At 39.8% G+C, this 25,073-nt stretch overlaps 1 protein-coding gene and 1 pseudogene across 1 annotated transcript in view; both read right to left on the reverse strand.

The window, feature by feature from the left end:
* Positions 1–9,596: 9,596 nt before the first annotated feature.
* The window catches only part of LOC104467348, a gene marked incomplete at its 5' end in the record, with an annotated part of 47,090 nt that continues 31,613 nt past the window's right edge, over positions 9,597–25,073 (reverse strand). Inside the window, 6 exons of the mRNA XM_010081088.1 lie at positions 9,597–10,609; positions 13,080–14,540; positions 15,320–15,452; positions 16,286–16,359; positions 16,984–17,022; positions 18,510–18,531. Coding sequence (XP_010079390.1) covers positions 10,055–10,609; positions 13,080–14,540; positions 15,320–15,452; positions 16,286–16,359; positions 16,984–17,022; positions 18,510–18,531 — 2,284 coding nt within the window. The remainder of the gene's footprint in view (positions 10,610–13,079; positions 14,541–15,319; positions 15,453–16,285; positions 16,360–16,983; positions 17,023–18,509; positions 18,532–25,073) is intronic.
* On the reverse strand, positions 23,124–24,551 carry LOC104467347 (annotated as a pseudogene).

Here is a 25,073-nt window from a genome sequence, read left to right on the forward strand (position 1 = left end):
ATGGTATTTCTTAAAAATCAAATGCTGAAGGTTTTCATGGGAAGAAATAAGAAGTGGTTTGGGCACTGAGGGAGAAGCAACAGAAGTGATCATGGTACAAGGGTGTTTTTTCAGTCTGCTTTTGGAATTTAAAATTAATGAGAAGTGCTACTGTAAGGAATCTTTTTGGTTGGTTGGTTTTGCAGTTTTTTAGTGGTCCCCTAAGATCAAAACTAACACTCCTTTCTCTGTATTCAGCTAGAAACATTTTGGGATTGTGTTACTAAGCAAAACTGTAAAACTTAAAAACTTCTTTCCTATACCATTTTCAAAAGATAAGTCTGCAATATTTATGTTAATATATAGTAGGAAAGAGAATTAATCCATTCCATCTGGTTTGCAAATCAATAAATTCGCAGGCTCATACTAGCAATGTTAACACTATAGTCTGCACAAGTAGGGTCATCACCAGAATGTTTGCTCAGGCTGTCCTTTTAACAACAACATGGTGTTTAAAAAGGAAAAGATAATCAAACTACATTATAGTGTATGTATTTTTACAAGAACTTTATTAGCCTGCTTAAGCAAAGTCACTTGCAGGAGCACAAGACTCCCGCTTCTAATCTCCACACCTTTTGTTGCCTTGTTTTATCCCCTGCTAGGTTTGAGGATTATATTTTCCTTTCCAATTCAGACACAGAGAGCTGTATTCAACTGTAAGATGTCCCGAACACTACTTACCTGACCAGACATTTTTATTTTTTTATATGAATATAACCTTTCCTAGAAAGATGTAGATGGACTAAAGACCAGCTAAACTCCCAGATTACTGCTTGACTGCTAGGAACATCCCATTCATATTGCACTGTTCAAATACAAATAAATGCTATCACAAGCAACAATACAGAATACCTGTCCACCACATGGTAGCTCACTCCATACTATGGAGTATATTTTTAAAAAACCAAAACAATAAACCCAAATAAACCAGTAGTTTTGGATAGTTGACTGCCACAATGATGCTATAGTACTGCAGATAAACCTCACAGAACTGAATGAGTGGGCAAAAAAAGGGAGGTAGGTGACTGTCAGCCCAGATAAATGCATAAGGGAAAAATAATCCAAATGCTACCTGCAAGATGCTGAACTCTGAACTGATAGGTACAACTAAGGGAATTGCTCCTGGAGTCATCACCGACGGTTCTCACTGCACAGCCCAGCATGTATCAGTAACCAAAACCAGACAAAATAATTGGGCATCATCAGACAGATCATGGCAGAGATGGCATTTTTCTACTTCATATTGACATGAAATGAGAAAGAAGCTAGGAAAGGCAAAACACTCCTTCCATGCAAGTCCTGCTGCAGAAGTTGCTTGCAAAAAAAGACAGAGAAAACTGCCTTGGATGGTGAACCTTCGTTGGAAAGACACCTTTCACTGGAAGGTCAGCTTATTTCTCTAACTCTTGCTGCAGCCAGGCTGCTTTACTAGCACTAACCAGTATTTCTGTGTCCGGTTCTGGCATTCAGTACAGATGCTCTGCTTTTAAACTCACCTTTATAGAAGCAGCACTGAATGAACACCCATAGACCAACCTGCCAAAAGGGAAATGTGAAACAGGAGTGGGACCTACAGCAGGGAATCAAGTCTAAGGAGTTACGTATTTACAGTTAAAAGGAAGATGGCCTTAAGCCCTGAACTCTGCAATACAGAACTAACAGGGCTCAAGCTAGCTATGCATGAAAAAGGCCAGTGGGGAATAGCTTCCATAATGAGCTGACTATAAAAGCAGCACTTCAAGTCCAATGTTAAGAGTGTTTCTTGTAGTTATTTCACTGCTTTCATAAAGATAGTCTCCTTTTATAAATCCATGTAGCATTTTGCTGCTTGAATAAAAGGAAGGGTCCATATTCCAATGGTTATAAATATTTTAATTTATTATTAAAGCTTCTAAAATATGTATCAGTAATAAGAGATGAGGCCACATTCTCATATGAAGTGGCCTCACAGAAGTCCCCTTTGCCTCAAAAGGATTGCTTTGTCCCTAGATGTTCTGTTCTGGGCTTTATTTAGGAGATGCTCTCCCCCTTTTTTTTAAATGCAAATAGAAACCTGCCTTTCAGCAGCAACATCAACAACAAGCATTTGAGGAATATTTTTCATGAGTTCCGAAAACATCCTTCTTCTTGTATGATATGTTCCATGTTACTACATTGCAGAGTTTTCCTATATGGTGGCACAGCCAGCGTGTGTGTCCACTGACCATCCTTTGATTTTAACATCAGTCACACTCACAGAAACTGCCGTGTTATGGCAGCTACTGCATTTCAGAGACTTTATCACTTTAACAGCCTGCCCGTAATTGACTCAGCCAGAAAAGTTCAAACCTGAAGTACTGGTGATGTTTTCTTTGTTAACCTCCCATAGCTAATTACTGCTTAAGCCATCCTTTAATTTTCCTATACATCCACACATAGGTGTATAATGGAAACAATGCAGCTGCTCAACCGCTATCAGAGATCTCCTGGATATTGGACAATGGCAGTTAGCGAGAGAAAGTGGGTATGATGTTTGAAGGAGAAGATCTGAAGGATAGGAATGGAGGGTGTACGGGCAAGGCACAAACGTCCTGGTAACCTACACCCCCTCTGCAAAAGGAATCACTACATCCTAGTGATCGCAGCAAAACAAAGATGAAAGCTCAGGAAGCAAGTTGTGCTGGGGCACTTACCCTAGCTAGATGCATGCAACAACCTTGTCTCTCTACTATAGCATACTACCGGCACAAAATCCCAGCAGGTGCTAAACATTTGCAGTGCAAGTTTATGGAATTCTGGCAGATGGTTTGATTTTAACTGGCAAATGAACACCGTTCTTTTTGTCCAGAGCAGGAAGTTTCCTCAAGGACTAAACGTTGATACACTCCTTTCAGAGCCTATCTGCAACATTATGTGACTAACTACCCAGGCCTTAGGTATCAAGACCATATTCCCCCTGCCCCCCCCTCCCCCTTTTTTTTTTAAATTTTTTACAAGCAGTCAATACATCAGCAAAAGAAGGTCTGTAGCAGCCACAGTTTTGCACTTACCTGTGCTCAGGATACTGCCAACAGCAGGGTAGTGTGCTCACATCTCTGCTCTTAAGTGAACTTTAGAAGGACGGTAGTTCCAGCTGCTGTCTCACATGATTTATTAGATTTTATTGCACCAAAATTGTAACAATAGAGCGTATTTTCTATGGAGGCTAAACTTGCAGCACTCAGATGAACATATACCGCAGCCTAGGCTTAATACATTTCCACAACCTCCCCCAAAATTCCTAAAAAGCAAATCTTGCCCTTACCCAATTTTGCATGCACCATGCCAGGTGAATGGATGCAGGGAGGAAGCACAGGAAATCAAGGTGACACATCCTGCAGCAGCAGCAGATGGGGTGTTCCATTGTACTTGCAGCCTGTTACCTTGTTTTTAAATCTCAGAAGCTTTGCTGTCTTTTCTTGTTACACTTTTTTCCTTTAGCAACTACATCTTCATTAGTTTGAGGACATGGAGGTTATCTAGAAGGCTGAAGAGCTGTGTCATAAACAGAGCAGCTGCTGAAATCAGTGTGACTTTTCTGCTTGCTTTTGTGGAGACTACAGCTGAGCACTTTGCCTCCTGCTAACCCAAACCCATTTGGCACAAGAAGCTATTTAGCTGTGTTACCTTCACAGTAGCACTACAAATGTGCTCTGGTCTTAATGGGAGCTGCACTTCATGCCTGTGGGCACAGGGCAGCACACAGGCAGCTCTAGTCCCTGTTTCAGTCACAGCCATGTGTCCAGCACGTGGGACCAGGAGGGAACGGTGCTGCACCACCACGCGGTGTCTGCTTCTGCAGAGTCCTCCCAGTACTGCAGCCACGTGTCCCTGATTTGTCTGGTGCTCATGGTATTGCACCATGGTAATAAGTGCTGCACGTTTCCTTATTTCTCTCTTTGTCCCTTGTCCTGCCCCTTTTAAGATATATTCAGTTTTTAAATGAGAATTCCCATCTTTCATATACAGTAGTCTCTCCTTAGCCATTAGCTTGTTTTAACAGGAAGATCTATTTTATCTTATAGTCCACATCATAGCTATACACTTATAGATGGAGGAGGACGGATGGCCAAGTGGATGTGTGCGCGTGTACAGACACACACGTACGTGCGCAAAGAGAGCAAATCCCCTCCAAGCAAACAAGGGCACAGCTATTCTAAGACCAGGAGAAAAAAAAAAAAAAAAAGGAGCGTAATTTGTCATCTTGGCAGGATAATTAGCCTGGGCAGCACAATGCCCAGTGTGGCTGTGCTCTGGCACCCCTGCTAGATGGGGTACCTCTCCATGCACTGCGCAGAGTCCTGTCTCTCCTGTCCTTGCTCACCCTTTTTAAGGAAACAAAGAAGGAACAAGTAGCTGAGCCAAGTGTAGCTTCTGAATGTGAGATCTGGGAGAACTACTGCTGTTCCCTTCCTGTGCTTCTAACTCACCTGGACTTAGCCATCCTACCCAAACCACTTCTTCATCACATTGTGAAGGTCTTTCAAGGTGCCTGCAGGCCACTTTGTGCCCTGATGCCTATTTAGAATCCATTTATTTATGCATATTGGAAGTGTAACTATGCAGATTGCTCAGCCTGCAAGGGAAACACTTGTATCACTAAATTAAACTGATGGGAGAGACAAATATTTACTATTCTCATTTGTCTAGGTGGTGGTATTAAGTTTTCTAGTTTACTGCATTCTTATACTTCATGTTCCTCATTTAAACAGTGGTGATTAATCTGCATTCACCATTTTGTTTACCCCCTCTTCCTAGGACTGCTGTGGTGGCTTTTTGTAATACTAAATCAGGGCAGACCCTGCTTATTATTTTATATATTTTAAAACTGCACTTTCCTTTTTCATTAAAACAGCCTCTTACCAGCATTTCTGAGATAACAAGTTAGAATAAAATAGCTCTTTGTGAATGCTGTTAGAATTGCTGGCTAGGTCTAATTTCTAAAATGTAATACATTAAAAAAAATAATAATCTTTCTACCTGTGAAAAATTAATTAGATTAAATAATGCCCTTAATACAACTTCACGGCAAAGCAGACTTCCTCTAAACTCTCCTGCTGGCCTTCAACACTCGCGTTAAGGAGAATCTGAAGTGTTACCTCGGTGAGTAGCAGCTAAACCACGGCAGTCCTGAACACTGTAGTTTTGTCACATTTTCTTAGAAAAAAGAGTGACCCACTGCGAAGTTGCAGCAGGCTGTGGCTGGAAACCACTGATTATATCACATTATATTCAGTTCTGCACCAAAGCTACCCTTCTCTAGAAGCATCCTGTCCCAGCTCCCCAAAAATCTCCCCCAAAAACTCTGACTAGACTTCTGTAGCACTCACTCACAGGGCTGCCAGGAGCACCAGGCACTTCAAAAGTTTGTGATAACTGCTGCAGTGAGATGAGCCCCATATCTGCCCTCACATTGGACTTTGCCAGGTATCATGTCCACAGTCTTCTGGGAGAACAGAAGAACCAAGTCTTGAGCAGTATGCACTAAAAAAGGTGAATTTTACTTGTGTTGCCTTAAGAAGGTGATGATGTTTTCTATTCTTTAAGCATTTCAGCAAATCTTTGAGGATGAAGAGAAAGATTTTTAAGTTACCAGCTGCTATCCACTCCATCACAGTCAGCCTGTCCAGACCCAAGTTTCTGTGGGACCTCTTGGTAACTCTAAGGGTCTCCACGTTTCTGCCCACAGTGCCCCGGTGGATTTGCTGCCCAAGCAGCTCCATGTGGTTCCCTCAGCTCCCTGCGGAAATCCCTATGCCATCCATATGGAGGCAGGCAAACACGCCTCGGGATGTTGCCGCTCATTCTGGGTATCACGGCAGCATTGTGGATGGCCACTGCTTAACAACGTGCAGTTTGCAGGGTTGGTGTTGCTTGTGTTGGGTGGCTCATGAGAGGAACAACATAATTTTATCCCATATTGGTAAAGAGCAACAATAAGTGCCAAAAAGATAAACTGCCTCTTAGCCATCCAGGCTGGAGCCACCCCGAAAGCTTCAGCTTTGTTACACTACGAGTGAACAACCTGATTCTGCTCATGTTGTTGTTACGTTATTGATCCAGGCCTGTGCTACAGCTTTATCATCTGATCAGCTACGCTTAGTGCTCCTAGTCCAAACAGTGACATTACTGAAACTCTCCCAATAATAAAGAGAAAAGGTACTATTCCTCAGTGCTCATCTAATGGGCTTTTGAGAGCCAGCTGCCTTCAAAATTCATTTGACAAACTGCACCATTCCTTGGCTTTTATCAAACCTTATGGCTTATCAATACTTGAGAATAAAGTGCAAGTCTTTCTCAGACTACAAACAATGAGACAGTCGATGGTAACTTAAAGTCACCATTTCTGCGTGCAGCGTTTGAAGGGCCAGCAAGTGTGCGCCGAGCAGGAGAAAGCTGTTGCCCTTTTTATTTCTGGCTAGCTGTGTGCCTTGGCACAGCCACAAACTAGGGCTTGATGAGAAAACATTCAAATTTATACCCCCATTTGCAGCACAATTGTAAATCTTACAAGGTAAGAAGCATTTATCACCATACACCAGCTGCAAAATGCACTTAATTGTAAAGTTCTGAATTACAACTGAGATTTGCTAAAGGCAAACAGATGTAAAAAGGTGAAGCCACTTCCCAACCCCTGAGATCATCACACAGAAGCAAGCTGGGGACGACCACTACAAGAAACCAGAATCACTGTGGCTTTGATCCATTACAGACTTTTTAAAGTATCAAGCTGATGAGTTTGTGGCACTTTCCAGAAAGCTCTTCATGGTTGTGACTAGACCAAAATATTCAGTTCTGACTTATGTGTTTTTCTACCACATACACTGAAATTTGTGTAACAAATCCTGGGTGTAAGGACTACCCACCACTAATGCAGAAGTATTTTAAGCCTCCTGACAGGTCCATAATAAATCTGCGGGGCTTTCTTTGCAGTCTTGCCATAGTAGTATATACTTAAACAAAGGGGAAATAAAAGTTTCTATTTTTCTCCTGACATTCCTCGTTCTGCCTCACAGTGGGCATTACACTGCCCTTCTACAGCCACAACATCGGTCATTTGAACCTTGCTTATACAGAAAATGCAGCAGATGCTGTACTAAACTCCTGCTTGGAGGAGCCGACAAATTAAATCAATATCAGGAGCAATGATTATCACCTTGATCAGTCAGCCAATGAGTCGTTCTGCCGCCCAGGGGAAAATGCTCGTGCCTTGCATCAGCTTTAAAAATTTCAGTGGTTAAATAGCTGTAAATTATATCCCAAGACCCAGATACTTTTACTTACCGTACCCACCAAAGCCCTGCTATACTTAACTTCCCAGAGGAAAAGTAGAAGTGACCTTTTTTTACTGGATCAGGCTGTATTGTTATTGCTGTTGGTTCTGGCACCTGCTGCCTGCCCATAGTCTAAAATCCCTATAAATGTACTCTATGGCATCCCCAGAAAATACAGATTTGAATTCTGCATTGATTTACAATATTACATCCACAGAAAATACAAAAAGAAAATATACCCCCCCCCAAATCTTCTGCACCTTTGAAAGATTTAATGAAGCCCTCTCTTTGCCAACAGTATTCAAGTCTTTGAAAGTCACTACAAGTTAAGCTAAAATAGAGCTAGATTTTAGATAATCCCCACCCATTGTTGAAAAAGAGAAATTTCTTATGCTCTTCTTATTGTGGGAAAAGTTCTGAGTGCTGGGACAGCACAGAGGTGATGGTATTGACAGGTTTCGTGTTTGAGAAGCATACACAGCACTGCTGACCACCAGTGTCAGGCCTGACAATTCTTCACAGAGCTAGAGCGAAAGCTGGTAATGCTGTCAGTCTCTAGCAAAAGAAACAACTCCCCCCCCCCCCCCCCCCCCCCCCCCCCCTCAGAAAATTGAGAGTAGCTGGGAGAAAATGTTTCTTTAAAAAGCATATGACCGTATCAGAGTATTTAGTAAGAACCAAACTGACAGATCTTGCAATAAAAATGAGGAAGTGAAATAATAACAGTATCTTAAACAGGATTAAAATATAATATTTTACTAGTTATTTCAAAGAATAGATTTGTTTTTTTCTTCCATCATTCTTATCTGTATATTCAGACTCTAGCTAAACTCCAAACAGCTATTTTCTGTTAGGTACCAAGTGCAAATATGCCAAGATAATAGAGTTAGGAGGGAAAAATACCTGGTCTTTTTTTTCCCTTGTGGGGTAGGCTACATTGTATTTCTTACACCTAAAAACAAGCACTGTCTCTCAAAATATTTGGTCAGAAACCTCAGCTTGAAAAGGAGGTGTTTGACAGAGTGCCACATTTACATCAGCATAACAGGCAAACATCTTCTAAAGACAAACATTAAGAGCAATCTGGTGAAGGAGAACCTGTGCAAGGGGAAAACAAACACAGTTACAGTAGCAGAAGTCCATTTCCTGCCAGAGCAGAACCAACAGCCATCCTCATCTAAATCGTCTGGTGAAATTTCAGCTATAGCAACAGGGAAAGAATAATAATGGCAATCATTTCCTGAACTAATTACACACATTTATCTGTTGACTCTATCTTTCGAAAGGGATCCATATTATGCTCACAACTAGTTTGATCTTATCCTGAAAAAAAAAGTTTGCATAATACAACAGGACAATTTTCTCATGTGAATATGTATCTTTGTTTCTTTTCTATCACATTAGAAAAGAATACTTTGCTCTGTACTGCTGGTGTATTTCAGGTATTAGTGACTATGAACGGTGGCATTTCTCAGCTCCCTATTGAAGTTGTAACACAACACACTCACTGCTTTGAGGTACAAAAAAAATTATAAGCAGGTGCCAAAATTTATGGAGTATATTTTACATAAAGTTTTTGAAACAATTCCGTCTGTGTGTTCTGACTCCCTTTGCCCTTCACAGATCTGTTTATGCATATTAGCCTCGTAAAATATTCCCTTTTCATCCTCTTCACAGTATTCCATTTGTCTTTTCAGCAGGTTTATGTTCAACACTATTGGAGTGGAATGGTGATTGTACCATTTAACCCAACAGCTAGCTAGCTGGGCTTGAAAATGTATCCATCCCCTTCCTATTAATTACTCTTTAATGCCTATTTCTATCACACAGAATCGTGTATCATCCTGGTTTATTTCAGAGGAATATAATCATAGGATGACAATTATTGATGGAGCATAAAAGCCAGAGCTAAAGACCATATAAAGAAGAAAACAGAACTGATGTGGGAAGAGACGAAAAGATGAAAAATTGACTAGAGAAGAAAATTGGAATGAGCTAATGTACAAAAGAAAATGAACAAACCGCGGCCAGGTAACTCTGAATAAGATTAATTGCTACACATTTCCTTCCTCTTTGCGATTTTTTCTTACTTAATCTTCTATTCCACTTTTCTATGTAACAGTGCTATACTCTCATACACCCTGATTCCACTTTTGCTATGTGGGTGTTAAGCGAGATCCTCTGCTTGCATAAACTGGTATATCACTATTGACTTCATATTTTTACTCAAATTTAAGCCACCCGAGGATTTGCTCCATTGACTTTCATGGATTTATTTTTAATTTATTACTCTGAGTTCAGAATCAAGAGCTCTGGATATAAATCTTGAACATAAATAGACAATTTTCAACTCTGAACAGTATAGCCACAAGTACCATACAGAAAAAACAAGCTAGGCATGTACAGAACTGTCTGAAAAGTTAACCAAATGTTGCTGTGCATTTATTAGTAGTTTACTGTTTATTAAACAAGAAATCAAGATCCAAAAAACCTAATAATTTAAATGAAGTATTGTTTAGTGAAATGGGAGCCTGTCAAAATAGTTGTTGGGGAGGACAATTAATTGTTACAAATGTGAGTGCAAATTTTGTTTTTAAACTTTAAAGCATGTTGTTTGTAGTATACAACGTATGTGCACAATACAAATTTCATACATTTTCCTCAGTGACAATAAAAAGCGCAGTTTATTATAAACTGAAGTAAAAATTAAAAAAAAAAAATAATCACAGTTTTGTCATTGGTATGTGAAGGTTGTTCCAAGGGCCCATCCAGAGCTCCTCTTCATCTGACTGTGTGTGTTCACTGTGCGACTCCAAGGGCTCTTTGACATCTTCATTATCAACAACCGATTCTCGCTCTTCTGTGCTTTTGATTTTGGAGCCCCCTGGCTTTGTTACTTTATTTTCAGCCCCTATATTAGAGGAAGCAAATGAGACACTGCAAGGTCTTGTGTTCATTTTATCGCTAGAAGATGGTCCCTTTGACAACGTGTTCAGTGGGACACTCTCCTCTTGTGTCACTGCAAGCTTGTCCAGTTTCTTGAATTGTTTCCCCAGCCTCACTGGAGATGTGACTTTTAAATTATTACCAAGGCAAACACGACGGGTTCTGACAACAGAGCCATTCTGTGCAATGTAGATGCTACCATTGATGTTGTTTTGAATATTCGGGTTATTAAGACGATTCCTCTGGCTGGAATCGGGAGCGCTGTCTTCTCCGGTAGAGCTGGTCTCATACTCTGGGTCGACTATTAGCTTGATCCTTTTCTTCCTGGCCCACTGTTTGACAATAAACAGAAATGTCATTACATCTCAGCACTATTTCCTACAGTTTCCTGCCCTTCTTCTATCTGTTATCTTCTCTCTTATCTGGACACTCACAGGAATTTTTATTAACTTGGTCTTTTGAACCCTTCTTTTCAGGCTGTACAAAGGTGTTTTCTTAATTGTTCTGATTACCACTGCGTGCCATTATCATATATACACCTAACGCTTGAACACTTAAACAATTTTTTGTAATAAAAAATTATAAGAAGGATAAACTCATTTTAATTAATGAACTGCATCATACAAGTTAGAGTGTATAAAAGCTATGATGTTTTTCTTCAGATTTGTGAAGTAGTGACAAATTTGCTTGTTTCTTTGTTTTTTTTTTGCTAATGATGCGTTCAGCTGTACTCCTGTGAAGTCAAAGTGCACCTTCTTTGGAGAACTCTGAGAATGGAGACATCACTTTGTGAAAGAAAATGTCTGTAAATCATGGCATTAGTAAGCCAGTTGTATTTTGACTAAGCAATGTCTCAGTCTGTTTTACAAAGAGAGATGGAAACCAACTAGATTAATTACTCCTTTAACAGAAACTGGAAGACACAGGTGGTGAAACCACTGTCTAAGTGATACTTCTAAGAAACTACTGTATTAATGGGTAAATGCTAGGAGGGCCTTAGAAGTTTTCTTTCAGAGTATTACTACATTGTAAATTCAGCACAGAAATGGCACCAAGTGGGTCTATTTTAGATGCAGAGCACATCAAGCAGAGAAAGATCTCTGGACCTACACAAGGGAAATTCTCAGGCACAACACTGGCAAAATTGGCAGTTTTAAAAAAAGAAAAGTTTGACATAAGGCTCTGTGCCAGTTATAATCTAGTGGAATAAATGGAGCTGCTTTGCTGTTAAATGGAAGTTGGTGGAGAAATGAGGCTTTAGATTTTACATAATTTATAAGTTTTTTAAAGAGTTAATGCCAACGATTTCCATGTTGCTGTGACTGACTTATTTTCATTTGTAATTTATCTTTTTAAAATAAATCCCTCCTTGCAGTACACTGAAACAAGCTACTGTCATTCTTGAATTAATAATGATTTCACTAAGGCAGCAGATACCATCAGAATTAACTCCCACTGCAATACATGCACATCAAGAAAAGCCAGTTTTTAGAGAAAGAAAATCATGCAAGATACAAACGATTGATGATTACTCTTAAGCTTTTGAGATATTACGCTTTGTACAAATTACTTAGAGGCCTATTCTTTGTTCCTGATAAAGACATACAATTTTCTTTGCACAGATATATTCAGGTGGACGAAAACACTGACTAGTTTAAATGGGATTTACGTTGAAATACCATGTTCAGCTGCAACTTTGTGCTATATGGGAATACAAAAAAGTGGGTAAGTTATCATAAATCTAGTTCACATTTCGGAATTAAAGACAGTAGTTGAAAAGTTAGTATCATGCTTTGCAGCATAACACCAATTGTCGTGCCAGGGTAACCTCACAGCAGGCTCAAGTACCTTAAAAATTCAAACATTTTTCTCTCCCTTGACTAACAGACTTCCTGGCTGAGCTTTGGTGTGTATGCCAGAATTTGTACTAGTTTTAAAGTACTCACTCACAGAAACAATTTAATCCCAGCTCTTGCTACTAATACTCTCCATTTTTAGGAGCGTTGCTTTGCTGCTATGTCAGCTGTCCTCACTGCAAAATAGGGCTAATGTTTACAGCAGAGAACTCATCTGAAAATTAGCAAATGTTGTACAGTAGGGGAACATAAGGTGAAACCACGTATGACTTCTAAGTCTTTTCATCCTCATCATTATTCCTGTTCTTCACTCAATTCCATGTTTTGCCCCTTTCCCTTCCTGCAGTGTTCCATTTTGTGACCAGCATAACCTGTGTGAACATAGGGCCCTTAATAGGTTTGTGCCATCAGGTTTGTCAGGCTATCTATGCCAGATGATGCAAAATGCAATGTTACTTTGCTTCACAATGTGCACAATGCAAAAAGGATTAGATCTAAGAATCAGCACCATGCCTCTTTAACTACATTATTGAAATTAGGTGAGAAAAAGAAGTACTTCTTCCTGACACTGCTCAATGAAAATTAATCTTTCTATATCCACCACTAAGGATACCCGAATAGTCTCAGAGGAAATTATATTAGTTTGGTTTTCTGTAGTTCTGTCTTTAAGACAGCATATAGGGTTCAAATGCTGAAGTAATAAGCTTTGACATTTTCTTTTTGGCTGTCTGTAGTCAAGTGTGTATTGCTTAGGAAAGAACACACAGAAGGCACAGCAAACAAGATCACTCCTTACTGCAAAACATCCACCTACTGTTGCTCCTTTTTAAAAGGATGTAGATTCCCCAGTAGTCTCTGACTCTGTAACGGCAGTATCCAGGGTCTCATCTGACTGAGACTGACTGTTTTCCTGGGATGTCTTTTTTCTTATTTTCTTTCTTTTCATGTTGGTGTCAGAACTTTGATTCTCAGTATCAGGGGAAGTAGCAGTTTTACCAGAGGTGGCACTAGTTGTGCTTTTTGCACCTTTGGAAGTAACACTGATTTCACTTTCTAAGCAAGAAGATTCATTCTTACTGATAGTTTCCTCCCTGTCACTAGCATCTGTATGAGCTTCTTCTGTGCTTTCATCCATGCTATCCTCACCATTAATAGCTGATTCTCCTCTCTTGTCTTCTTCAGTAGCAGCAGTTTTTGCATTGGCAGATGTTCCAGGAACTGCCTTACTTGAGTTATCTGCTGTCTCATCAGGACTTGCACTGCCTTGCTCCACATCCGTTTGTTCATCTTCTTCTGACACCTCTTCTATTGTGTCTTCTATTTCTATGCTGGCAGAGGAGGTTTTGCTCTTATAGCTGGATCCTGAAGTTCTCCTGTAACTCGTATCCCTGTCACTACCTGATGCAGTAGAGCTAATATCTGATTTCTGTCTGGATCGCCCCACTCTGCCATGAGAGCTACCTCCCCTGCTTTTTACACTGGACCTTCCAGTGCTTCTTCTACTGCTGGACTCACTAGTCTCTGATTTGCTGTATGAACTTCGCACAGATGAGCTCTTTGACAGGCTGCCATCTTCATCACTGTCTGAGTCTTCCTCATCATCGTCCTCTTCAGATGAGTCCTCCTCTGATTCACTGCTAGAGCTGGATCCAGAGTCTTCATCAGAATCCCCAAAATCCTGCCCAGTTTCTTCATCTGAGTCCACGGTACTTTCAGTGGCTTCATCTTGGTCCAGAGTTACTTTCAAGTAGTCTTTATCTTCTGACTCCGAGCCAGAGCTACTACTCTTCACAGATGATTCATCTGAGGTATATTTTCTTCTCTTCTTTTCCTTCTTCTCATAATCACTATCCTCATGTTCACTCTCTGCTGTGACACTTATTGAAACTCCTGATTTTGCTTCATCTCTATCATCTTCTTCCTCTCCTTTTCCTCTTGCGTGCACCGAATCTTTGCCAATATGCTCTTGAAATTTTCTAGAGACACTAATGCGTTTTAAAACATGGTTTAGTTTTCTCATCGAGGGTCTGTCATCTGTTGATTTCTGGAAGTAACTTCCCCTGATAATCATGCTTTTCTCACTGTCCGCTTGGTGAGCTGACATCAACTTGGCATAACTTGCATCTTTCCTTCCGCCTTTCACCTTCTGCAGAATCATTGGGAATATCTTTGCTTTCTTCCACGGAGAACGAGCAGACTCAGTTTTCCCTACTGGCTTGTGAGCACTGACTGCTACACGACTTAAATGCATCACTGCTTTTAGTCTCCTTTTCCCCTGGCTGGTCCTATATGCTCTTCCAGAACCATGTCTTAGATCCATCCCACCACCAAAAGGTCTACCTTCTATTTGAGCCCCCACTCTCTGGCTTATACCTCTGCTTGAAGGACCTCTGCCTTGACTCATCCCCTGCAAATTATGAAAATGGAACTTCATCACAATTTGAAAGACAGTTATTGTGAAAGCTCATACCCTAAAATAAGGCAGTAAGAACAAATGCAACATTTCTTTTCCCAGCATCAAAACTAACTTACCTGTTTCAGAATAGCTTTTTACCAAAGTTCTGGGGAAAGCTTTACTTCTAGAATAGGCTGCAAATGCAGAACTACTTACTCTGCAACAGGCAATAATACTGGCTCAGAAACATTTTCTCTTCTCATTTAATTAAAACCCATGTGATGGATTAAGAGTCTAGTATTTCTGAAAATCAGACTAAAAAAATTAAAATTTAAATCAACTTTCTCCTGGCTGCCACTGACATTTTAAAATTTCTTTACATTCAGCTGTGAACTTTACAGTAAATGAGTTTAGGTCACTGCTTTTCTCAGTGGAAAATCACCAGTTATGGGCTGAATATTAGTAATACCCCATTTGGTTAACAATATAAAATGGAATTACCTAAGGGTATGTGGATTGTTATTTGAACTAGAAATCTACATCGAGAGAAAAACAGATGTAGATATTTAAAGAAACTATGCAATTCCTTTTTATTTCTAGAAAAAGGGAAGGAAGTGCTGACACAAACTTTACTGGTCATCAGAAGCGTAGACAATGGTTAGCATTGGAGGAGCCACTTATTTAGTCTACACAGAACACAATATTCTAATAAATTACAAAATACATTTGACAAAGTTTAATGGCCCTTCACCTTGTTGCAGAGATGGAATCAACACACCAGGGACACTCACCTCTTCTGCTGTCGATCCATGCGGGCTGTAGTAGTAGCCACCATCATTCTCCACCACGACTTCCCCGTACTCATCGTACATCCCTGAAGGAGACAGCAATCGGCGGCGGCTCCCGTACTGAGGCAGTTCGTACCTGGCAAAAACATAATCGTCTCTACATAACATGCACCATTGTGTTCATGTGTGCCTCCACATAGAGCAACAAATGCACACCCTCACATCCTGAGAGGGCAAGAACTTCTTTGCTCCCTTTTCTTTGTACCTTTGAGAAGGCACTTTTTTTTTTTTCCTTCCCCCTTTTTTCCCTCTTCCTACTGCAATTGACTGTAAGCCTGTTACAACTGGAGCACGACCCAAACTGCCAGGTCTCTGGGATCAGTCAAAAATCTCCCAAGTGCAACGACCTTCTTTCCAGGTACCTGATTTTTAGGGGGATCTTTTTTTTTTAAATTGGGGATGAGAGAGCAGGTTCCCTAGGATCAGTTCTGGAGAATCCCTGCAAGCTTGTAAGAACAGCAGTAATCCCTGAAGTGCTTGCAGTCAGATGGGCATTATCAGATCAAAGCAGGATGATGTTTTTCTAGGTAAATGTAAATGGCCAGGCACTGGCTGGAAACTGTGAGCAGAACATATCAGTCAGGCTTGTGAGCCACAGAAGGGGAGGAGATGATGGGAATTAATTTCCAAAACAGCAGATAAATGCAAATAAAAAAGTGAGTATAAGAACAGCATAACAAATGGGGTATACGCTCTGCAGTGTAAGAATTAGATTCCTGAAGAAGCAGGGAGTTACACAACACCCTTTTAATTTTTAAAAAAAGTTTTGTTGTCAGTACATGCCTTTCTGAACACAAAGATTAAAGTAATCCTGTGGTGAAGAGAAGCCTCCAGATTAGCTGCTGTAATAAGATCACCAACCTGGAAAAGTAGCATTTTCAAAGATACAGAGGAAAAATTAAAATATACCCATGCTCATAACTGTAGTAATCTTGCCCATAGTATTCCTGCCCTGGATCAATTCCAGACTCCATACTTAACTCCTGTCAAAAGAGAAACACTGATTGAGTGCAAACAGTTATACACGGTGAGGACTGATGGAAAAGGCACAAAGAACAGTATCTTAAAGTGCAAATAAGCAAAATAAAAATAATAATAATCTGAGGAACATTGATGACTGTCAAGAATGATAAGATTTGAAATAGCAAGTATTGGGTTTATAATCCAGAGCTGCCTTTGCACTTCACAGCAGCGTGCTAGTGCTTCCGTTACCTTGGCAGACCAAATGCTTCATTCATCTCTAGATGATACTAGTTTACTACAATAATCAATTATCTGTTGACTGACATCTGAAAAAATAGATTGTGGTTGGACAGCGAGGAATTAATTCTGTCTGTGTATCTGGACATGAAGATAGGAAAGCTTTCAGTCTCTGTGATGAAGGCCACAGGAGCAACTGAAAGATGCTCAAGGGGAAAATACTAAGATGCAGTAAATTTAAGGTATTTAATTAAAATAACATAATGGGGTAACAATGTCAGGACTTTCCTTTTCATGTAAAAGAGTTGGGGAAAAAATTACCTAAGACAGTCAAGTTTTTATTAGGAAATTATGTAACAGACATTTTAAAAGTTATAGAATAATTAAGAAATAGGAAATAATGGTACCTCTGGTCTAAGAAGAGAAGGTCTTAGCAACTGCTGTTGCTACAAAAGAAAAAAAGACAGGGGTTAATTAGGCAGAAACAATTTAAGTGCTGATCCTTTGTGTTTGAGTTAAGATTGGAAAGAAATCCTAAAATCACAGGTCCTTTAGAACCGTTGTACAGCACTCACCTGGAGACTTCCGTACTCAGAAGTAGAACCCTGCTAAGCACCTCATGTAATAAAATTACTTTACAGTCCACTATTTCTTTTGCCTAATATAAAACCAAATTCCCAGTTCAGGTGGTGATTCTCTAAATTATTTAACTTCTGTCAGAGCCCAAGACAATTATTATGTGGTGTAGGTCGGAGACAGCAGGGTGACAATGGCAGACAAAAAATTATCCACAACAGGTAGAAAGAAAATCCAAGGGAATCTGCAGTAGTCTGTGAGTTAGTTATTAAAAACCTGAAGTGATTTGATTTCCTACCCAAGCTTCCAGTGTAATACCATCACTTTAATTCTCTATCTATATTTATAAACTTCTGTGGCTTTTAATCGAGTACCTTGCAACCACAAATATACTTTAATTCACAATACCAATAAGACAGTGAAGCATCCTCTCACTTGTTTTCTCTACAGCTTATGTGTGGTTTCTTCCTATATGCGGCATGCAGTGAGAAAAGCATGCTCACGTAAGGGAAAGGACCGCGGGAACCTGCGCAGAGAGGCCCAACAGGACGATACGGATATTCTCAGGTGTGTCACAGCTAAACATGCATCATTTTTGGTAGTCATGTTGTTAATTACTCTGCATCTCCACTTTTTTTTTTTTTTTTTTTTTTTTTTTTTTTATTTGGGGCGGTTTTTTTTTTTTTTTTTTTTTTTTTTTTTTTGCTAATGGCAGACTGGTACACATCACTTGCTCTTTTGTAAATTAAGATCAGATTTACTCAGGAAAATCAGTACCACTGTCCCCACATTCCTCCCAAAATTTGGTGGCAACATTTCAGACAAGTTTTTTGGCTGAAATTAAACCCTGAGAGATGGGGAAGCTCTGTATCTGAAATAAGAGAAACAAATCAGCTGTGCAAAGGGAGGAAAAATCACAGCAGAACAACAGAAAGCTTACAGTTTATAAAACACTACTGAACAGGGATCAGTAGGCTCCAGATGCACACCTTCAGATTAGTAAAACTGATCCAGCTCTCAGTTGGAGAAAAAGCTTTCGGAAGAATGACAGACTACTCTGAGCTGCAGAGAAGGTCTGTGTAGTCCATGACAGTGGGCAAGGACAGATGATTAGAGGGAGTTCCCTCGAAAAATGTTTTTGGCAGTTTGTTGAGCAGCAACTTCCTAGCATGGAGGTTACCTTTGTGCCACAATGGTTACTAGTCCCCAGTGAATCTATGCCTTGTGAACTTTTTGAACCACTTTATATTTGTGGCCTCTAAAACACCCAGAAGCAATGAGTTTCACAACATAGGCTGTATGGGAGAAGTATGTTGATGTGATTAATATTTTAAATGTAACGAGGAAACAGCCTTACCTCTTGCTGTGCATATCCTCGCCTGGAAGTCAGAAAGAGAAAAAAAAATATTAGTATGCTTCTGTGAGACTATATAAGGTCACATATTGCCATTCTTTCTGGAGAGAGGTGAAAAGATAATGTAATTAGAAATATTACTAGCAAGAAAAGAAATACATATCTACAATACAAAATATGTTTTTCTTTAGATTTGTTCTGGACATACAAATTATCACATGAGAAAGGCTAGTGAATCTTTGGGATCTTTTCTTGCTTTAGTTTGCAAATGAATGAGAAGAAATCCCCAATCCCCAAAAGCCAGAGAGCCAGTGCACCCAGTGGAACACAGCAAAGGGAGGGGGGATGAATGCTGTGTTTGGTTTTCCTTGAGTTCCCATAAGAGAGGTCCAGCCCAGTTGCCTTCTCTGTTGTTTCAGAGACCTACAGAGACCATCTACAAAGAGACTCTGTTACTTCACAAGGCAGTGAAAGAGTTTCTCTTCTACCTCTGGACTTCCTGTATCCACTCAGGACTTGATAGAAATTGGCCTGGAGCTTCCATTACTAATTTCTTGTAACAACACTATTGTTAAAATTACACATTTCCTAACATTTGCTCAGCAGAGAAGAGTTAAATTTTTTTTTGCTATCTATGATTATTTTGCCACAGGCTTTGTGCTTTTGAACTTATTGGAAAATTTTGTTGTTTTAATTCATTTTCTTGGAGATATTCATATGCATGACAAATGCACTTAAATCTATCAAGTTCTCTATTTTCACATTTTGTGCCACAAAATTGAAATGGTTTAGACAAAACTAGGGAACAGCAATTTAGGTCTTAGCTTAATTATTAAGGATAAGCCTGCTTTTTTTGTGATTTTTTTTTTTTTTTAAGGAAAGGCTAAATGCTAAAAATTATGTCGATCTTAGTACACAGACAGCAGTCTAGGGAAATTCTTTAATTACACTTAAGTAAATAATAAAGAACAGAGTAGAAGTCCTTTTCATTCTTTAATACCACCATCTATAAAGTTTTATTTTAATATTCAGCACATGGAATTGATTATCAACATTAGATTATTGCTGTTGCCCATATAATATAAAACTAATGAACAACTGAAATGAAGATTTATCATCAAAAGATGATTTGTGACTTTTCAAAGCCCACTTGAGGAACACTGTATTTAGTTTCTGTATCGCCTACAACAATCTTCAGATAAAGAAGGTCTTGTGTTGCACAGAGGATAAGTAAGCCTATTAATCTTAATTGCTCTCGAGTAGTCGCTATGTTGCAGATTAAAAGTATAATAGAAGTAAATCTTATTCAATTTGGAATTCAGCTTCCTTAACAATAGGACCACGCTGTGTTTTGAGAGATGCTCATACTTCTCCTATAGTTTTGTGTGGCCATGGGTAGAAGAAAAAAAAAAATGCCCCCAAAAGATAAAAAATACCCATTCACTCAATACAGCACAAGGATCTATTCTGACAAAAAGGCAAAGGTCAAAACAACATCATTTGTTTCCAGGAAAGAATTAAAGCTCTCCACCGAGGGAGGAATTGCTTCTGGATAAAAATTATCAGCCAGGCTTCACTGCAGTTGGCCAGAGAGAAATCGTCAAAGCAAAATGGGAAGCAAGGACACAGTGCCTATGGTGATGCAGTATAATATGACAACTAGTATACACTGCTGGTACTTGACATGACAGATCAAACAAGAATGAATTTACATGTACAAAATGTGCCAATCTTTCACAGGTCTGTACTGCTAACATGGATTAAAGAAATTGTGATTTGCCTAAAGCAACAATTTTCCCAATTACTGGCATCCCAGCAGGCATTTGCTATTTCATACTTTAGATGTTTTTATATTAAACACAAAAGCATCATAAAACCCAAATGCTACAGATACTACTCAGAGGAGGCAACTGCTTATCAGTTTGCCCTGACTCTTAAAATGGAGGTCTCCTGCAGTTCATAGCTGGAACTGAGGAGAAAGAATGTGGAAGGGAGATGAGTAATGATAACGCTTGATTTCAGCTTTGCAAACGGGTTTGCAAAGAAGCACTCTCCACTGATGCAATCTCTGCTCCTGCTGAGAACTCAACCCAGTCTAGCTGACAATGAAAGGACCACAGGTATGTCCACGGTCATATCTGACCCTAATTAACCAAATCAGACAACCTAAAGAGGGGTCAGTAAGCTTAGCTATGCTCAAGTCTTTACCAACTAATACACTGGTTATGACACTTTGTAGTACTGCAGACCTGCAATAGCATCCTGACATCTCAATGCGACAGAATTTCCCTGGGTTAGGTTAAAAATACATGCTATTGGTACAGTTTCTTTCCCAGTCTGGCAGAATTATCTTTTTAACAAAGGCTATTCAAAAAACCAGCAGGAGAACAATGGTGGCATTAATTCTAGACAAAATGAAACCAGGCTTTGTAAACTTTCCAACTTAACAAAGGTTTCCAGAATGAGAAAGTAGGTGTTCCTCATTAGTGAAGAGCTGATTACAATGACCCCCACAGACTCTTCTGAGACTGATGAAGCTAAATATTTTAAAAAGAGCTCCTGTGTAATATCCATTCTTTCTGCTTAAGGAACGCCACCAATAACTGTAGCTGAGTAACACCTTTGGAGTTTATGCTGTGAATTACTATACACCTGCAAGGTTTGCTGTGTGACACTGGGCACTGCAAAATGAGGTCATATTTGTCTGTTATTTCACTGGTGATGTAATGAGCTTCACAAGAGCATCTGTTATGGGTCTACAAACTCTGAAGTGGGATGTGGATACTGAAATTCAAATCCATGTCTTAAGGGTTGATCCACTTAAGGGTTAATAGGACAGTAATTTCTCACGCTTATCTCTGCACACTCTCCACTGTCCCACTGTCTCCATGCCAGGACCATGACAGACACAGAAGCAAGTGCACAAGTAAGTCATCTTCCAATGCTGGCTTTTAAAAGTTTCTCTACCTAATATCTGCTGAACTTTGACAATTTGCTGCTGGTGATGCAGTAGTGCCACTCTTGGAGAATTTAGCATCATTGGCAGGTATCCTACATGTGTGCATCTTGTAAATTACACAGATTCTGCTACAGCAAAAATGCTATGATTGATAATTATTCCCCTCACACGTTTAGCTACTATAGGTGTCTTGGAACCACAGTCTAGCCCAACAAGAGTTTTAAGCCAAGAAAAATTCTAACGTATCAGCAAAACTTGTGGGATGGAGTTTATGGAGTTTGACTCTGAGACAAAAAAAGAGAAACTACCTTCAGCAGTTTCTGTCTGAAGCATCCATACATGTCCTAACTGCAGATTTAAAAAAAAAAAAAAAAAAAGAAAAGAAAAGAGAAAAAGCAAAGCACCATGGAAATGCTGCATATTTCTAGGCAGTCAGATAACTAATTACCTTTTTGCTCAGAATTACAACATTTGGTGCTGAAGTGGGGTTTTAGGTTTTTTTTTTCATTATGTGATATGTTTTTTGAAAATTTTCACATTAAACATTTTGAATTTGGGAAAAGACTAAGAGGAAACTTTCAAGTTGAACCAAACTAACATTATTTTAAATGCCAAAACTGCTGTTACTTACCATTTTTTTCAAAGGACAAGCTAATTTACTATAATTCACATATTCAATGTAAAGGTCTGATTTAGCTAACTGTGAGCAAAAAAGCCAATAAATAAATCCATACTACATGGATTTTTTCAAGTACTTAAAAAATCTTCACTTGGTGACACTAATCGCAGTGACTTTATTACAGTTTAAGATAAGCAAGATGTTTCAGCTCTAAAGCTCATGGCAAACTAGCATGACAGTTAAAGAGAGATGCCAACAACATGCACATGCAAAATAAAAAACAAACACTTTGTACAGTAAAGAAATTTACAAAATAAAAACTTTCAACATGCAGTTACAATATAAAAAAATGCAATGGAAGGCAGAACATAGGTAACAGGAGGGAAGACAGCCAGGTTTATTGACAAATCAAGACAAAACCCTTCTTCTGACTTGAGATGCAAACATGAGCCCAAAGAAAGCATGCCAGCAGAGCAGAGCGCTGCATCATCTCCCGCAGAATATGAAGATGCATTACTGCAATAACTCTGGTTCACTCTTGCTGAGCCTGCTTATGACCAGTACTTGCTTTCTTTGACATCCAATATTTGATGGTAAGATTCCTCCCAGGTGGTACATTTTGTGGGCAAAGCAAGAGATTCTAATTACAGCTGCAGAAAAGTCACTCTGCTTACTTATAGTAGCTACAGTGAAGGCTGCTTAACATAAAGAAGTATCAAGCCCTCTGCTGTCTATGAATGATCCTTGGGTAAAAACAGAGTATTCCCCAAGAACTTTTGGTAAACAGACTAAGAACCAGCATCACAGAACAGGAAGATGTAGCTCTGAGAAATTAGAATTATACATTACAAATTTCTGAGTGAACATGGAAGACAATGCCTCTCAGTTTGGGGTTAGGACTGAATATCACTACTAGTGACATTCATCAGAGAAAGGGAAAAAAGTCTGAATTTCTGGAGAGTCTGAGGCAAATACCATGTGCTGCTTTAGAGTAATCTCACTCAAAATGTTTCATGCAGAAACCATCCAAACGTAAATATTACAGTGCTGTCGACTGAGACGGAAAGCGTTTCTCGAGCTCCTCCACAACACAGCTCAAGTTGCCATTCTGCTGGTTGTGCTGCTCGGCCACAGCTTCTGGAGTCGGCAGCTCTGGTGTTGCAACCGGTTTGAGCTTAGAAACGTGCTTGGGCAGAACGTGGTTTTTGTCTATTTGGCTGTACATGTTGGCCACAGACTTTTCGATCGCCGCTAGATTCTGAATGTTTTTAAGAATACCTTTCAGCTCCCTGCGGGGAGGAGGCTCTGGGACTGCAGCCGGTGGTGGTACAGCTGGCTGTTTGGCAGGGGATTTGGAATGCTTGGCAAGGGAGAGGTGCTGGGTGCTAAGAGGAGATGAAGAAGAAGAAGAAGAAGAAAGAGAAACTGTGGGCAGAGGTGGAGGATGTGGTGGCAACAGACGAGGGGATGGAGGGGGTGGTGGCGGTGGAGGTGGCAGTGGTGGAGGTGGCAGCAGTGGAGGTGGGGGTGGAGGGATTGTAGGTGGATCTGGAATGCTTTCTATAACTTCTTTGGTCTGAGGAGCTAGAAGACTTTGGCAAACTGATTTCTTTATCCTAAAAGATGGAGGAGTTGGTTTGCGAGTTGGTGGAGGAGAAAGTTCTTCAGGATAGTCGTGGTGAGTGATGATTAGAGAGGGGACTGTGGAGGCCTCCGATTCAACTGCTTCAGCAGAAGGGGTTGGAGAGAACAGAGGAGAAGAGTGAAGGCGAGGAGAAGCAACCACACTTTTAGGAGACTGCTCTAGCACATTCTCTCCTTCTTGGAAACAGATGCTGTGTGTTGGCGATCGGATCGATTTCACATCAGGAGATTTCACTTGCTTCATTTCCTGCAAAGCCTGCTGCTCAAACTGCCTTGCCTTCTCTTTTACAGTTAACTTGGGGCCACTTAGTTTTTGAAATAGTGGACTGCTAATATCAGCACTGCTGTGCTGATTTTCAGTTCCTTCGTTCTCAGTTTTGAGTCTCTCCTGCTGCCACTGAACAGGGTCCAGGACAACTGGCCTACTCAGAGAACCAGGCGCGTGTCTCTTAGTAACGTGAGTCGGTATCGTCCATGCACGGTGACTGCCTCCCAAAGAGGCATCTCTCAAGACTAGACTTGAAGGAGAAAGAGCGTCTAGAGTATCGTTTCTTCTCCGCAGAAACCCAGCAGCAGCGGGACTTTGAGTGACACCTTCCACATATAATGGGTTTTGAGTAGTTAATGGGTTCTCATCAGATAAAAAAGTAATGTTACTTGAAGATTTGGGGAGATTATTGTTCAGTGATCCATTGATATTAGATTGCTTGTGAGCCTCAATAGCACGGGAAGCAAAGCTGCTTATAACTCTCTGACGGTCTCCTTCTTCTAAGACTGACTTTTTTCCCCTGCTTTGTTGGAAATGGTAGAGAAGAAAAAGACTTGAAAGAAAAGAAGATAATCACATGTGAGGAAACATGCATGGACATAAGATACTTATGAGAGAGAGAAAAAAAACTTATATGAATCAGAGCCATTAAGTTACTTCTAGCAAACTACTACTATCCAACAAAGACCACATCTACTAGACTACTGGACAAGACATTTACTTTTACGTCTTCTTTAGGGAAGAAGGACTTGAGAAGGAAGAAAAATGTTTTCAGCAACTCAGCAAGTTCAAAAATAAGTTAACCTCTTCTTAAAAAAAACCTTTTAGATTTTAAAAGTATATCAAGTATCAGTATCACTGTATCCCCAGTGACACAAAACATCAATGCTAAGTAGTTGTGCGATACGGTTTCTCTGTGAGATAATATGGAATTGTGGTGTGTATACCGTATGTATGTACGTATAATTGTGTCTCCATTGTTCAAATGGCAGTGGCACTGTGCCATTTTGTGCACAGCCAACACACAATATTCACAGAGATTTTAAAGTTAATCCTATTTCATAATAATTGTGCATT

Source organism: Pterocles gutturalis, unplaced genomic scaffold (assembly GCF_000699245.1).
Source record: "Pterocles gutturalis isolate BGI_N339 unplaced genomic scaffold, ASM69924v1 scaffold3969, whole genome shotgun sequence".
NCBI classification, from domain to species: Eukaryota; Metazoa; Chordata; class Aves; order Pterocliformes; family Pteroclidae; genus Pterocles; species Pterocles gutturalis.